At 40.5% G+C, this 17,196-nt stretch overlaps 1 protein-coding gene and 1 non-coding gene across 2 annotated transcripts; both read right to left on the bottom strand.

Annotated features, from left to right (window-relative positions):
* Positions 1–8,598: 8,598 nt before the first annotated feature.
* On the bottom strand, positions 8,599–8,680 carry TRNAS-AGA (transfer RNA serine (anticodon AGA)). The gene has a single exon. It is a non-coding gene; the product is annotated as a tRNA-Ser (tRNA).
* A 7,088-nt stretch (positions 8,681–15,768) lies between these two features.
* On the bottom strand, positions 15,769–16,539 carry LOC129038057 (heterogeneous nuclear ribonucleoprotein A1-like). The gene is made up of 2 exons (XM_054490595.1): positions 16,345–16,539; positions 15,769–16,173 (listed from the first exon to the last, which is right to left on the bottom strand). The coding sequence occupies exons 1-2, from the start codon at positions 16,537–16,539 to the stop codon at positions 15,769–15,771; spliced, it is 600 nt and encodes a 199-aa protein (XP_054346570.1).
* Positions 16,540–17,196: the final 657 nt, after the last annotated feature.

The following is a 17,196-nucleotide window of genomic DNA, read 5'->3' as shown; positions in this document are numbered from 1 at the left end:
GTGGAGCTCGTCCTCACTTCTTGCCTTGCTGCATCTTCTTTTTTATTTGTTAGACCTGCCATTCTGCTTTTTCTGTATCAGAGATCAGTTGTTTGTGCCTTCTTGGATAAACTCAATCAGTTTATCCAAGCATTTTGCAACTTTATTAGTTTTTTTTTTCCAAACTAAATTTTGGCTTTTTTTTTTTTTTTTTTTTTTTTTTTGCTTATCTCCAGCTTATGTTTCAATTTTATTGCATTAAATCAGCCATTTTCTTCTTCATTTCCTTCCCTAAGATTTCTTTGGGTAAAATTTGCTAATTTCTAATTTCTTTCAATGGATCTCAGATTACTGACGTTCCGATTTTATTTTATTATTAATTATGTATTTAAGAGTTTAAGCATCCAAGTGCATTTTGGACTGCATGAAACATATTTCATAAGTATTATTTTCAATGTCATTCTTTTGAATATAATTTTTAATTACCATTTAGATATCTTCTTGGAACCATACGCACATTTTCTTTCTTTCTTTCTTTCTTTTTTTTTTTTTTTTTTTTTGAAACAGAGTTTCACTCTTTGGCTCTTCTTGCCCAGGCTGGAGTGCAATGGCGCGATCTTGGCTCACCGCAACCTCTGCCCCCGAGTTCAAGCGATTCTCCTGCCTCAGACTCCCAAGTAGCTGGGATTACAGGCGTGCGCCACCACACCCTGCTAATTTTGTATTTTTAGTAGAGACGGGGTTTCTCCATGTTGGTCAGGCTGGTCTCGAACTCCCGACCTCAGGTGATCCGCCTGCCTTGGCCTCCCAAAGTCCTGGGATTACAGGCGTGAGCCACCGCGCCCGGCCATACGCACAGTTTTTAACTTCTAAACATAACACAATTTTTGATTTCTAATTGATGTCTAGCAAAATGTACTGTGGCTAGACCCTAGTATTTATCTCTCAGACTGTTCGAATTTTGGAAGCTTTAAAACCGGCAAGGCAAAAGGTTTTTTTTGTTTGTTTTTTAGTTCCATGTATATTTCAAAAAGAAATTTGTCTTCGGAAGTTGAGATGCCACTGGGCGCGGTGGCTCATCTCTATAATTCCAACACTTTGGGAGGCTGGAGTGGGCGGATCTCTTGAGCCCAGGAGTTCCAGACCATCTTGGGCAACATAGTGAAAACTCGTCTCTACAAAAAAAATTAGCCGGGTATAGTGGCAGCCGCATGTGTTCCCAGCTACTCCGGAGGCTGAGGTGGGAGGATAACAGAGCCCGGGTAGGTCGAGGCTGCGGTGAGCAGTGATCCCACCACTACACTCCAGCCCGGGCAACAGAGTTAAAAAAAAAAAAAAAAAAAAAAAAGTTGAAGTGTGTAGTGTTCTTCATATGTAAGTTAGGTAAAATTCAGGAATAGTTTTGTTTAAAACTTTTACATCTTTACTGTTTTCCTTCCCTCTTCAATAGTTTTGTTTAAAACTTTTACATCTTACTGTTTTCCTCCCCTCTTCTGCTTTTTAATTAGTTTCTGAGGGATATACATTGTGTTAAAATTTCTAAGTATGATTGCGGCTTTATCTGATTCTTTCTTTCTTTCTTTCTTTTTGAGACATTCTGGCTTTGTCGCCCAGGCTGGAGTGCAGTGGCGCGATCTCGGCTTGCTGCAAGTTCCGCCTCCCGGGTTCTGGCCATTCTCCTGACTCAGCCTCCCAAGTAGCTGGGACTACAGGCGCCCGCCAGCATGCCTGGCTAATTTTTTGTATTTTTAGTAGAGACGAGGTTTCACCGTGTTAGCCCACGGTGTTAGGATGGTCTCGATCTCCTGACCTCATGATCCGCCCGCCTCGGCCTTCCAAAGTGTTGGGATTACAGGCGTGAGTCACCGAACCCGGACTTTTTTTTTTTTTTTTTTTTAATTTTTACCTTATATTTTAGGAGTTCCTAAATTTTACGTCGTACAGTTTAGGAGCTTATTTTTTCCCTGTATCTTTTTGTTTTCCAAAGCAACAAGAAATTCTAAATAAAATGCTGCTTATGAAATATTTATAAATTGGCAATGGCAAGTATCACCTTCAAGTGGCACAATAAACAAGATAAAACTCAGTGAAAAAATCTGGGCTTAAATTACACAGAATTCAGAATACTCATAAAGTGTTAAGAAAAAGAGCATTACTTTGCTTTTGTCTCCCTTTTGCTTCTTTTCTCAGCAAGAAAGGAAAAATATCCTAAATTGAGGGCTTCCTCTGAGTGGAGGTCTCACAGTAAGGGTTGAAAAGGAATTTAAGTAGAGGTTTTAATCATCCCTTAACCAGCCAGGTTTTATTCCCTTCTGCTGGACCTATATATGTGTCATTCTAATGTCCCAAAGGATAACGTGAGGGACCAACACCCATAAGCTCTCTCAGAAAAGAGAGAGAAACTCAAAGAACTGGTTTGACTAGTATCTCAGCTTTGGGTGTGTGTGTAATTTTGGTCTCCTAATTTACAAGGCTGAGATTAATGAATCATATGGCCACAATTCAAAGGTGATTTTTTTTAAATTCAATTTTTTTTGTTTGAGATGGAGTCTTGCTGTGTCGCCCAGGCTGGAGTGCAGTGGCACAATCTCTGGTCACTGCAGCCTCCAGCCTCCAGCCTCCTGGGTTCAAGCGATTCTCCTGCGTCAGCCTCCCAAGTAGCTGGGATTACAGATGCGTGCCACCACGCTTGGCTAATTTTTGTATTTTTAGTAGAGACGGAGTTTCACGACGTTGGCCAGGCTGGTCTTGAACTCCTGACCTCATGTGATCCACCTGCCTCGGCCTAACCAAAGTGCTGGGATTACAGGCATGAACCACTGCACCCGGCCTCAAGAGTAATATTTTTAAAGCAGCTTCATGCTTAAGATCACGTCTGGTAATTTTGAACCTTTTAGTTAAATTCGATTATTTGACATGGAAGGGAATTCAAAAGGCAGGTGATTCTCTGCTCAGCTTCCATGGTCTTCCACAGTTTTTGTGAACTCCTTGATAATGATTTCTCCAATTGTTTTTTATCAGGGGGCATGTAAAGTGAGAGAGTTCATACCTTTTTTTCTATTTGGCTTAGAGTTTTTATTTTTCTTTTCAAAGAGACAGGAGTCTCTCTATTTTGCCCAGGCTGGCCTCCAACTCCTGAGCTCAAGCGATCTTCTTGCCTCAGCCTCTCAAGAAGCTGTAACTATAGAGACATGTAGTACCTTATCTGGCTGTGCCTTGGAATTTTTAAGAATTTAAACATCTCTTTCCTAATAACTTCATGACCATGAAGTGGAAGAGAGAATTGCCAACTGCTTTTTGTTGTTTTGGGAAATGCATAAAATACATATATGAGAGACGTCTCTAATTGTTACAAAATTCTCTGAGACAGGCCAAGCATCTGTTTCCCCAGTGGCAAAGCTATACTCACCACTATACCAAGGTGAAAAGCGTTATTGGAAATTGTTGTGCTCAGTGCCGTGGTCCAAGTATATTTCTGATATTCACAGACCAATGCAAGCACATGCATACCTAAAGCACATGACTTTCCAGGCTTTATCTGAGCCATCCTGCTAATCTCATTGCCAAACTTAATCTTTCCCTTTTCTTTCATGTTGTTGCCCTCCAGAATTAATCATTCTCCTTTAATGATCAAGGCCCACAAGCATAAATCTTGTACCTGAGAAATGGTAGACTCACACTTTTCCCCAATCAAACTTTCCAGTGCTCACCCACCTGGAAATTGCAGTTTTCGTTTTTATTTGTGTATTCCACCCTCTTTGTGCCATTATGCTGCTGGTCACAAGCAGTTTCCTTAAACTCTCCCTGTGTGGGCTTGTTTATATTTGTAGAATATTCCTCCTAATAGATACCAATCACCATGAGGTCAGCAACTGTGCTTGTGTTTTGTTTACCTTTGTGTCTATAGCACTAAGCACAACACCTGGCCCACCACAAAAATTTAATATTTTCTACTTTGTGTGTGTGTGTGTGTGTGACTGGAGTGCAACAGCACGATCTGGGCGCACTGCAACCTCCGTCTCCTGGGTTCAAGCGATTCTCCTGCCTCAGCTTCCCGAGTAGCTGGGATTACAGGCACCTGCCACCATGCCTGGCTAATTTTTTATATTGTTAGTAGAGACGGAGTTTCACCATGTCGGCCAGGCTGCTCTCGAACTTCTGACCTCAGGTGATCCACACCTCTCGGCCTCCCAAATTGCTGGGATTACATGCATGAGCCACTGCGTCCAGCCTATTTTCTACTATTTATAGAAAGAATGACCTTCTCGAGCTCCTAACTGAATGTTTAGTTCACAGTAAGAACCTAGTTTAGTATATTGCTTTACTTGAATCTGCTGATTGTTTCAGTCCAAATTCTTACTCATCTCATTCTTTGTCCTCCTTCTAAGTTATATTCTGTTAGAACAGTTCTAAGCCAGTCAAGTGGCTGCCCACAGAGCCACTAGCTATTACTGGGTCTGAGGAGGCGGTTCAATTACTGAAGGAGAGAAAATTGTATTCCTCATGTTGCAAGCTCTAGTTTTTAAATTTCTATTGGAGAAATTCTTTTCCTTCTCTACATTCTTGGTCTGTATTTATGTAGAATAATGTTTCCTTGATTTGCTAGATCAAACCTATTTATATATTGATTGCAGACAGTCCAGAGCCTATACTGTATAGAAGGTGATGGTTGTATGTCAGAATTAAATTTAAAATTCACTGTAATCTAAAACTAATGTTAAAATTGATCTTTATATGTTTTTCTCTTTGAGACTGTGGGTAAGAATGATTAAACTCCTTTGTTTAATATCAGCTTTTTAAAAAATCCCACTTACCAGAACGTCTTCTTTCTACTGTCTCCCTCCAAGTGGGCAAGTGGGCAAGTGGGCCAAGGTGCTCTAAAGGGATGTATGGACTCTCCCTGGGGTGTGGGGGTGAAGGTCAAGAAGCGGGGTAGGGGAGGGAAGACAGTGACATTTTCTTCTGTTAAACCAGTGACCACTATCCATCGAATCACAGAATACAAAGTTCTTTTTGCAGCATAGGTTTTTTCCAAGCAGTCACAGTCAGTTGAACACTTGGAAATGCCTCCTTTAACAGTTGAAAATTTACAATGCAATAAAATTGTATTTGCATCATGGCTATAGCATACGCTGGAGTCCAGCTGGGTAGGGTCAAATTCTGAGACCTGTGATTCTTTACTCTAGTAAAGGCCATTTGCTTCTCCCCACTGCCCTTTAGGCTAATAATCTGGGATGGCTACTCTCTCTCACCTTTCCTTTGCCATTGATGGTACAATAATGATCAGTTCTTGGTATATCTTCTATTCTTCTTGGTACCAAGGAAATTTTTTTTGCAGCAGAGCTTGGAAGGACCCTGTAGGAGCTGCCTAGCAGTTCAGACCACAGAACACTGTTCCCAAGTAAGTTTCAAACTATTTTAGAAAAGAACTCTCCATAAAACCTGAAATATGAGAATAGTATTTTAAACTCTTGTGTTTTCCATGGCTCTTTCTCTAATGCTTTCCCTTTAAGGATGATGTCCTTTTATCTTGACATCGTCACACTCAAAAGCAGGAACACTGTAATCCCAGCATTTTGGGAGGCCAAGGCGGGAGGATCACGAGGTGAAGAGATCGAGACCATCCTGGCCAACATGGTGAATCCCCGTCTCTACTAAAAATACAAAAATTAGCTGGACATGGTGGTGCGTGCCTGTAGTCCCAGCTACTAGGGAGTCTGAGGCAGGAGAATCGCTTATCTGGGAGGCCGAGGTTGCAGTGAACTGAGATTGCGCCACTGCACTCCAGCCTGGCGACAGAGAAACATTCCACCTCAAAAAAAAAAAAAAAGAAGAAGAAGAAAAAAAGGCAGGAACAACCTGGCAGTTGGGGAAATGACATGTGAAGCCACGGTCTGATTCATGAGCCCCTCTAGTGAAAATCAAGCAAGCAGTGAGGGAGTCCACAGTTGAGGTGGAAGACAAATAAAACCGCAGAGTGTCTTCCATTATTCTGTGAGCTTTGAAGATGGAGCAATGAAAAGGCAGCTTATAGAACTAGATCCCTAAAGTGGTACTGTTTGTTCTCTAAATGTAGTAAAATATGAAAGAAAAAATAAAAATAAGTTAGACAATACCCTTAGCAGCATGGGTCAGGCAAGGCCTTGAAAGTTATTTGCTTTAGGTAGACATGCACCTGTTTTATTTATGTATTAATTTTACATGTTCATGATTTATTGACAATTTTTTAGTAGCCAAGTATTCACAGAAGGGAACAGTTGTTTCACTGTATTTTTTATTTTTAATCTTGTTTTTAATTGACACAATAATTATACATATTTACAGAGTACAGTGTGATGATTTGTTACATTTATACATTGTATAATGATCAAATCGTGGTATTTAGCATATACATCTCCTCAAACACTTATCATTTCTTTGTGGTGAGAACATTCTTTTCTGTTTATTTTGTAATATACACTATGTGGCTGGGCAAGGTGCCTCATGCCTGTAATCACAGCACTTTGGGAGGCCAAGGTGAGAGGATCACTTGAGGCCAGAAGTTTGAGACCAGCCTGGGCAACACAGGGAGACCTCATTTCTATTTCAATTAAGAAATTTTTTTAAAGAGATATACACTACAGTGTTATTTACTGTAGGCACCATACTGTGTTTCCTTATTTTTCTGCGCTGACTGTAACACTGGTTTTCATGACACTGTCCATCAGTGTGTCTCGTTTTCCATGTTACGTTCTTGTCTATAAGACACCTTTTCTCTTCCTTAGTAGTAGGAAGAGAAACAAAACAAAACAGAACAAAACAAAACCCTTCTAGAACTCGATGGCATTATTCAGAAACTAGATCACATGCAGTTCTTCTACAAGGCAAAATTCTGTGAGATCAATCCTTGCTCAAGATCTCTGCTCCAGCCCCAGAACCTGAACTTGAGTCTGCATGGGCTTGTCCAGAAAAAAGCATCCAGAAGGAGAGAAGCTCCTATTTATGCTACCAACACTCCTCTCTAAGATATGTTTCTGTTGTTGTTGTTGTCATTGTTAAGACGGAGTCTTGCTTTGTCCCCAGGCTGGAGTGCAGCGGCGCAATCTCGGCTCACTGCAACCTCCATCTCTGGGGTTTTAGCGATTCTCCTGCCTCACTCTCCCACGTAGCTGAGATTACAGGCATATGCCACCACGCCCGGATTTTTGTGTTTTTAGTAGAGACGAGGTTTCTCCACGTTGGTCAGGCTGGTCTCGAACTCCTGACTGCAGGTGATCCGCCTGCCTGCCTCGGTCTCCCAAAGTGCTGAGATTACAAGCGTGAGCCACTGTACCCACCCATTTAAGATATCTTTTTGAACAAATTTATATTTTCAATTTCTGAACATATATGTCAGATGGAATACTTAACTTTACTATTAGGAATTATTTCCACAAAAGCGCTTTAGCATTTCATTAGCTTTCACATTCTAGATTTCTATTAGATTGTTTTTCCGAATCAAAGCAACCTGCATGCTGGATGTGGGAGAGGTTAGGAGAACTGATCAGGCTCCTCCTCTGGAAACCTGAATCTCCGTACACTGAGACAAGTCTTGTTCTTCCTGCCTGCACTGCTCAGTAGAGGATTTGCGGCAGTTTACTGTCACTGCCCCACTAATGTTGAAATGCAGTGCTCTAAAGAGACACATAAAAGAAGAAAGGATCTGGTATTTTATCAATGAACAGGGCCAGCTCTCTGTTTATGAAAAAATATTAGAATCATTCTTGGATGAGGTAAAATAAATCACAACTCTTTGAAGATTTGCAGAAGAGAGGTGAGGACAAGCTCCACTTAAGCTGCCAAGGCAGTGATGCATGAATTCCCTTAGGAATTCCTAGGAAGGTACTCAGCTGTGGTCAACATTCTTTGGTCAATACATTAACCCATAATTGTTCATCACAATGAGATTCTGCATCTGAGCTGGGGCTCTTTCTGTGCTCAGGATATAATCACAACCTCACCTTGGTTTTAGTCACTCTTGCTTCACCACTGTCCTGGACCCCAGGACAGGCCACTCCACTTGACGTCGTTGATTTTTTTTTTAATTGGGTTATGAAAAAAATTGCTTTACTCAATTATCTTTTATTATGTAGTGGTTTGCTTATAAATGCCCAATATAGATTCTCATCTTGGTGACCATGCCTGTGGGTCGCTTTCACTTGTATTTGATCATGGATTTCCTGGAATTTCCTTTTCCACATTAAACCAGGGCATTTGCTTGACTGGAGAAGATCCCTAATAAGGGGACAATTCTGTGAGACACAAACACTGCTAGCAATTTTTTTCTCTAAGGAAAGCTGTCTTCAAAATGGGGCATCTGTTTCAGGAAACAGAAAAACATCACCCTGAGCTCTTCTTAGGGCAAAGGAAAACATCAATACGACTGTGATAGAAGTACTTTTTTTTTTTTTTTTGTATGACTTTTCCTCATTGTTTCAGAGACATGGAGTATTTTTAGTGGGTCCATGAAGAGGAAAAGCCTATAGGTTGGAACAAGCAAGCTTCTTCCTGAGAGACAATAACAGACTTTCAACCTGGCAAGACACCAGACTTTCAACCTGGCAAGGTGTCAGTAGATTCCCTTTCCAACAAGAAAGGGACCGTAGTCGGCAGGATTCGAACCTGCGCGGGGAAACCCCAATGGATTTCTAGTCCATCGCCTTAACCACTCGGCCACGACTACACAAAGAGCTCTTTGTCTATTAGCATAAGTCGCTGTACTGAACTTTAGCTCCCTTGGAAAGGTCAAATTTTCTGCCAAAAAGTGTATTCGCTGTCAATGTTTCTTATTTTTTGACATCAGTTAGACGACTATCATGTTGTTGTGGCAAACTGACAAGTAACACTTTATCCGCAGACCTAGGAGGACCCCCTATTCCGATGTTTTGTTGGAAGGAGACTACGCGGGAGGCATTCCCAGAGACCAAGCTTCCTGCTCCATCCGCTTCTGATGGTGTTCCAGGAGACACCCGCAACAATTGCGACACGCTGTGACATTTGCTGCAGGATTTTGAGTTATAGCAATGATTTGAACAACCTCAAATGGCCATCGATGTTTGACTTTTAAAATAAATTTTGGAAGATCCATATAATGGAAGATTCTGCAATTAATAAAAGAAATGAGATGCACTTCTATTTACTGAAAGGAAATACACTAGTATTTCAGTCGTAGCTCAGTAAGAGGCTACACTTAGTAAGAGGATACACTAGAAATCCACTTATTGTCAGTTTGAGAGCCTGGTATTGCCTCTAAGAAACTTCCTCTTTTCCTCTTGACAACTCCCCCTTTGACCTCCAATAAACAACTCCCCCTGCATCTCAAATCAAGATTTTTACTACTTTTTTTTTCTTTTTAAAGTTCCCGCTTATTTAAATGCCCCTTGAATGCTTATCTGAGCTTCACAAACGATTCTGGGAAACAAAAAGTAGATTTACTCACTTAGTACGGTTTCCAGGTAGAAGAAAGAGAGATGAGGAGTAAACTCAAGGTCTTAATTTCTTATTCTGTCAGTTTTGGTAAATCATCTGTTGAAGGGAATCTGTCCCAACTTGTCAAATCTATTTACAAAATATTGTTCATACTGTATTCTTAGTATATTCTTGATGTCCATATACTAAAATGTAATGTTATCCTATATTTATTCCTGGTATTAGTATTTTCTGTTTTCTCTTCCTTTTGTTGAACAATCCTTGATTTAGAACAACAATTTTGTCAATCCTCCCTAAATGCCTGTTTATGGCTTTGTTGATGTTCTCTGTTTGTTTTTTTTGTGTGTGTGTTCTATCTTTTTATAATCTTGCTTCTAATATTTTAATTTGCTGTTTTCCTCTAAATTACTCAGAAAAAAGCTTTAACATCAAATATTAAAACATCTTTATTCTAACATATGCAAGTAGAACTATAAATTAGACTTTGGGCACAGTTTAGCTGCATTACACAAATTTTTATATATCTTATTTTATCATTCATTTTAACTAAATGTGATTTCTTTAAGCTATGGCTTTGGATGAGTGTTTTTTCATTTAGTAACATTTTGGAGTTTTCCATTTTATTTCTGATATTGATTTTATTTTTATTATGCTGGGCTCACAGAATATATTCTGTGTCATTTCAATCCTTGCACATTTTTAAAGACTTGCATTAGGGTCCACCAAGGGTATTTAAAAATAATATGTAAATCAACATATAAAAATCAGTAGCATTTCTATACAAAAATAATGACCTAACTGAAAAACAAATCAAGAAAACAATCTCACTTATGATAGCATCAAAAAATAAAATACTTAGGAATAAATTTGACCAAGGAGATGAAAGATTTTTACACTGAAAACTATAAAATGTTGAAAGAAATTAACGACAACATAAATAAATGGAAAGATATCCAATGTTCATGAATTAGAATTATTAATAGTGTTAAAATGTCCGTGCCATCCAAAGCAATATACAAATTCAGTACAGTCCTTATCAAAATTCCAAAGGGACATTCTTCACAGAAGTAGAAAAAATAATCCTAAAATTCATATGGAATCACACACACACACACACACACCCCAAATAGCCATAGCAATACTGAGAAAGAAAAACAAAGTTGGAGGCATCACACTTGCTGCTTTAAAATTATATTATAAAGCTAAAATAATCAAGACATATTGTTCTGATAGCAGCATAATCATTCCTGCATAGAAACAGAAACAGACCAATGCAACAGAATAGACAGCCCAGAAAAAACTCAAACATATACTGCCAACAAATTTTTGACAAGGGCATCAAGAGGACACAATGGGGGAAAGAATAATCTCCAATAAATGATGCTTGGAAAACTGGATTTCCACATGCAAAAGAATGAAATTAGACTCATACTATACACAAAAATCAACTCAAAATGGATAAAACACCTAAATGTAAGACCTGAACACAAAACTTCCATAAGAAAACAGGGGGAAAGCTCTTCGTCGTTGGCCTTGGCAATAATTTTTTATCATGCCAAATGTCCAGGATACAAAAACAAAAATAAATAAATGGGACCACACCAAACTACAAAGTTTCTGCACAGCAAAGAAAACAATCAACAAAATAAAAAGGCAACTTATGGACTGGGGAAAAAGAGTTAATATTCAAAATTTATAAAGAACACTTATAACTCCATAGCAGAAAAACAACCTGATTAAAAAATGGTCAAAGAGACTTACCTTCTGAGCACAACTGGCAGCACTACAGTCTCATGAAAAATAGGCAAAGATCTGAACAGACAATTTCTTTAAAGAAGACATAAAAGGGCCAATATGCATATGAAAAAAGTGCTCAACAACATTAATCATCAGGAAAATGCAATATTAAACCACTATAAGATATTACTTCACACCTGTTAGGATGGCTATTATCAAAAAGACAAGAGACAACAAGTGTTGGCAAGGGTGTGGAGAAAAGGGAACCCTGCTGCACTGTTGGTGAGAATGTAGATTTGTGCAGTCATTATGAAAAACAGCATGAATGTTTCTAAAGAAATTAAACATAGAACTACCATATGACCCAGCAATTCCTCTCCTGGATATAAACCCAAAGGAGATACAATTACTACCTCATAAAGACATCTGCACTCCCACATTCACTGAAGCACTATTCACAATAGCCAAGATATGGAAACAACCTATGTCTGTCAATAAATTAATGGATAAAGAATCTGTGTGTGTGTGTGTGTGTGTGTGTGTGTGTGTGTATAATATTACTCAGCCTTAAAAAAGGAGATCCTGCCATTTGCCACAATATGGATGACCCTGGAGGATATTATGCTCGGTGAAATAAGCCAGACATAGAAAGAAAAATACTGTGAGATCTTACTTATATGTGGATATATATTTAAAAAAAAAAAGGTCAAACATACAGAGAGAATAAAAAATTGGTTGCCAGGGGTGGGTGAGGAGAAAAGAAATAGGGTAATGTAGGTTAAAGGACACAAAGTAGCAGATATGTAGCATCAACAAGTCTAGAGAGCTAATGTACAACATGAGGACTCTAGTGAATCGAATTGTATTATATTAGGGATTTTTGTTAAATGAGTAGAGTTGAGATGCTCTTGTCCAAAAAAAAGTAACTATGTGAGATGATACATGTTAATTTGCCTCATTTGAACAATCATTTTACTATGTACGTATATTTCATAGCATCATGTTGTAAGCATCAAATATACACAATACAATATCTTTTAATAAATAATTTTTTAGTTGAGTGTAGTGTTCTGTATTTGTCATTTAGGTAAATAGATTTGTTTAAATAATCTTTATCGATACTGAAATATCATTAAATGTGTATTGTAAAATTTCTGTGGCCATGGAGGTGCGCTGCTCAAATCTTCCTTCAAGGAAGAACTTGTTTTCAGTTGCAAGAAATGCTGTCAGCTGCCAGCCTCCAAGGCACTTTTACCATCTTCAGCTACAGCACTTTTACCGTCTTCTACAGTGTTCAAACTGAGGTTATTTTCTTCTTGGTGAGCAGAGTGGGTGTACGTTAAAGCCTGGCCATTTCCGCTTGACTGGGGTCTCATCCAGGGCAATCTTTATACCAAAGCTGGACAAGACTTTCTCAGAGCTGTGCCAAAACCTAGGCTTTTTCTACCCAATCCTACTTTCTTCCTTCTCTAATTTTGCCCATGCCAGACCCACATCATGGTCTGAAAGCTCTTCCTGCATTCATCTTTCCTTTTCCTCTTTGTTTATTGTTATGGGCATTATTGTCAATAACCTCTTGCACTTCTAACGCATTTTAGTGTTTGCTTTCCAGAGATCCCAAACTTTCACAGCTGGCATCAGAAGAGGTCTGTGAAAGCAGATGGTAAAATGTGATTTGACAACTATATTACTCACTGCCAAGCTGGCAAGGAGGACCCCAGCTTGAGTGGCATGAGTGCTCAAGGAGTCTCTGAAACAAAGTGACATATAATTGCTAAAAATTTCTGGTTTTTATATGAGTTCTTGAGATAGATGTTTTAAAAATCTCTATGGTGCGGATGACGTTGTAAAATGTTTGTGTGATGATTCATGTGTTTTTAAGTTGAAAACATGGGTGACAAGCCATACAATAAGGATTATCTGGCTATTTAAGCAGAGGGGGCTTAACTTACAGAGCTGTGAAGATAGTTAATACAGCATAGTGTCCCTAAGGGTAGAAAAGGCAGTCCGGGCGGGGTGGTTCACACCTGTAATCCCAGCACTATGAGAGGCCGAGGCGGGTGGATCACGAGGTCAGGAGTTCAAGACCAGCCTGACCAACATGGTGAAACCCTGTCTCTACTAAAAATACTAAAATTAGCCAGGTGTGGTGGTGTATGCCTGTAATCCCAACTACTCAGGAGGCTGAGGCAGGAGAATCACTTGAACCTGGGAGGGGGAGGTTGCAGTGAGCCAAGATTGTACCACTGCACTCCAGCCTGGGCGACAGAGCCAGTCTCTGTCTAAAAAAAAAAGAAAAAAGAAAAGAAAAGGCAGTGAATGTTTGTGCTGCATAATACACAGAATCACAATAAGCAAGGGCAAATGAACAGGAGGCTGAGAACACTTCCCTAATATAAAATAATCTTTTAGGCCGGGCGCGGTGGCTCACGCCTGTAATCCCAGGACTTTGGGAGGCCGAGACGGGCGGATCACGAGGTCAGGAGATCGAGATCATCCTGGCTAACACGGTGAAATCCCGTCTCTACTAAAAATACAAAAAAATTAGCCGGGCGTGTTGGTGGGCGCCTGTAGTCCCAGCTACTCGGGAGGCTGAGGCAGGAGAATGGCGTGAGCCCGGGAGGCGGAGCTTGCAGTGAGCCGAGATCTCACCACTGCACTCCAGCCTGGGCTACAGAGCGAGACTCCGTCTCAAAATAATAATAAAATAATAATGATAATAATAATAATAATAATAATAATAGTCTTTCCGGGCGCAGTGGCTCACGCCTGTAATCCCAGCACTTTGGGAGGCCGAGGAGGGCGGATCACCTTAGGTCACGAGTTTGAGGCTAGCCTGATCAACATGAAGAAACCCTGTCTCTACTAAAAATACTAAATTAGCCGGGCGTGGTGGCATATGCCTGTAATCCCAGCTACTTGGGAGGCTGAGACAGGAGAATCACTTCAGCCCAGGAGGCGGAGGTTGCAGTGAGCTGAGATCATGCCATTGCACTCCAGCCTGGGCAACAAGAGCGAAACTCCGTCTCAAAATAATAATAATAATAATAATCTTTTAATGAATTCTTGGACCAAAGCCTAACTCCACTTTTTTTTTTTTTTTTTTGAGACAGAGTCTTGCTCCGTTGCCCAGGTTGGAGTGCAGTGGCGCGATCTTGGCTCACTGCAAGCTCCGCCTCCCGGGCTCACGCCATTCTCCTCCCTCAGCCTCCAGAGTAGCCGGGACTACAGGCGCCCGCCAACACGCCCGGCTAATTTTTTATATTTTTAGTAGAGACGGGGTTTCACCGAGTTAGCCGAGTTAGCCAGGATGGTCTCTATCTCCTGACCTCGTGATCCGCCCTCCTTGGCCTCCCAAAGTGCTGGGATTACAGGCGTGAGCCACCGCGCCCGGCCAAAGCCTGACTCTACTTCTAAAATTTTTACATTTTTAAATTTTTTGTTTTGTTTTATGACGTGATTTTTTTTTAGCTAATTTTGTGCATTCAATGGAGTTACAAACTCCATTTCTAGGGACTTCTGCTCTTGGGAAGCTGGAAAAGGAAAAAAAAAAACTGTCGTCCAAACCTTCACACACAACAGCAAAGGCAAAGTGGGGAGTCTAGACTTCCATCAAGCTGTAACAAGGTGCATTCCCTCTACCTCCAACACACACACACACACACACTCACACTTCTCGAAGAAAGCAGAATAGGGAGCTGAGACTTTCATTGCCCCAGGCTGTAAAGAATCCCCTACCCCCAGTCCAGAATGAAGGTCAAATAGCCACATATCCACTTCCATGTTATTTCTGGAATCCTTGAGCCTATTTTTTTTTTTTTTTTAGATGGAGTCTCACTCTGTCGCCCAGGCTGGAGTGCAATGACACGATCTCTCCTCACTGTAACCTCTGCCTTCTGGGTTCAAGCGATTCTCCTGCCTCAGCCTTCTAAAGTGCAGGAATTACAAATGTGAGCCACTGTGCCTGGCCAGGTGAACTCTTTTAATGGTGAACTTCAAGTCACAACAGTAACTATCAGTTCAACTACACCAAGGTTACTGAAGATAATGGCTTCTCCAACCCAAGCAGGTCGTATACAAATTCCAAATAGAATGTGGCATCACCCTGAAGGAATTCCCTTCACACTGTTGGGGAAATTTACCAAGATGGCTTCAGAGTAGACTAACTTTACACAGCACATTTTTCAAAGAGACACATTTATTCAGAGTCGTGATTAGACTATTACATTTGGCATTCAACAGCATAGGTGCAAAAAAAAAAAAAAAAAACAAAAAAACCACTACATTAAAACCCTTTGTTGAAATGATTTATACTTTCCTCAGAACAGAAACTAAAATAACCTATTATACAATTAGTCACAAATACAGTCCTCAAGTTTTTTGCCCATACACGTGAGTATTTGTCTAATACATGTCTTCTTTGCAGCAGTTAGGCCCTTCCACCACTGGGCTTGGCTGAGTTCACAAATCGGTTGTAATCTGCAGCTTCCCTGTCACTTCTTTGACTCTCCTTTCCTGGTAAGCTTTGTTTCCTGGCAGTAATTAAAATCTTCTACCACTGCCATAGCTACTGCTGCTACTGGAACTGCCATAGTCACCTTGGTTTCATGATTTGGCAAAGTATTGGCTTCCACCACCATACGGACCAGAGCTTCTGCCTCCAAAGTTTCCTCCATTTATGGGTCCAAAATTTGAAGACCGATCGTTGTAATTGCCAAAATCATTGTAGCTTCCACCACTTCCAAAATTGCTTCCATCATTATCAAATCCGTTATAGCCATTCCCACTGCCACCATATCTACCACCACCATGTCTGCCACCAAAGCCAGCACAACCACTGAAGTTTCCTCCACGACCGAAGTTGTCATTCTCACCAAAACCACCTCCAACGCCACCACCAAAGTTTCCAGAACCACTTCGACCTCTTTGGCTGGATGAAGCACTAATCATCTTTTGCTTTGACAGGGCTTTCCTAAAGTCACAGTTGTGGCCATTCACAGTATGGTATTTCTGAATGACAATCCTTTCCATGGAGTCATGGTCATCAAAAGTTACAAGGCAAAGCCCCTATTCTTGCCACTGCCTTGGTCAGTCATGATTTCAATCACTTCAATTTTTCTGTACTGTTCAATATAATCTCTTAGTTTATGTTCTTCAGTTCTTCTTTAACATCTTTATCACAGTTAAGTGGGCACCTGGTCTTTGAGAATCTTCTCTTGAAACAGCTCTCTTTGGTTCCACAAATCTTCCATCCACCTTGTGTGGCCTTGCATTCATGGCTGCATCCACCTTTTCCATAGCGGCATATGTGACAAACCCAAAGCTCCTGGAGTGCTTGGTGTTTGGATCTTTCTTTACTACACAGTCCGTGAGCATTCCCTATTGCTCAAAACGGCTCCTCAGGCTCTCATCGGTTGTTTCAAAGTTCAACCCTCCTGGTCGGGTGCAGTGGCTCATGCCTGTAATCCTAGCACTCTGGGAGGCCAGCCTGGCCAACATAGTGAAACCCGTCCGTACTACACACACACACACACACACACACACACACAGTTAGCCAGGTGTGGTGGTGCCCGCCTGTAGTCCCACCTACTTGGGAGGCTGAGGCAGGAGAATCACTTGAACTCAGGAGGCGGAGGTTGCAGCGATCCCAGATTGCGCCACTGCACTCCTCCAGCTTGGTGACAGAAGGAGACTCGTCTCAAAAAAACAAAAACAAAAAAATACAGAACTCAACCCTCCAATGACAAAGAAAACCTTCAGCAGCTGTTCGGGCTCCTTAGGAGACGCTGACTTAGATATGATGGCAATGGGAAGAAAGACATTTAACAGTGCTTCCTCAGCAGCGTCCACGGGCAGAAAAAGCTAGGTTTACTTTTATTATCTGAATAGTATAGTTGTCTTATTTTATTTATTTATTTATTTTTTTTTTAGTACCATTATTGTTTAGTACAAGAATAAGAATTTTAGCTATTAAGCATAGAGTGAAAATCTCCTTGTGAGCTTTATTTGTTAAGATACTGTCAATCATTGAAA

The sequence above is a fragment of the Pongo pygmaeus genome, chromosome 5 (genome assembly GCF_028885625.2).
Source record: "Pongo pygmaeus isolate AG05252 chromosome 5, NHGRI_mPonPyg2-v2.0_pri, whole genome shotgun sequence".
In the NCBI taxonomy this organism is placed as follows: Eukaryota; Metazoa; Chordata; class Mammalia; order Primates; family Hominidae; genus Pongo; species Pongo pygmaeus.
The sequence above is the reverse complement of the archived record's forward strand: the minus strand, read 5'-3'. Positions and strand labels throughout refer to the sequence as shown.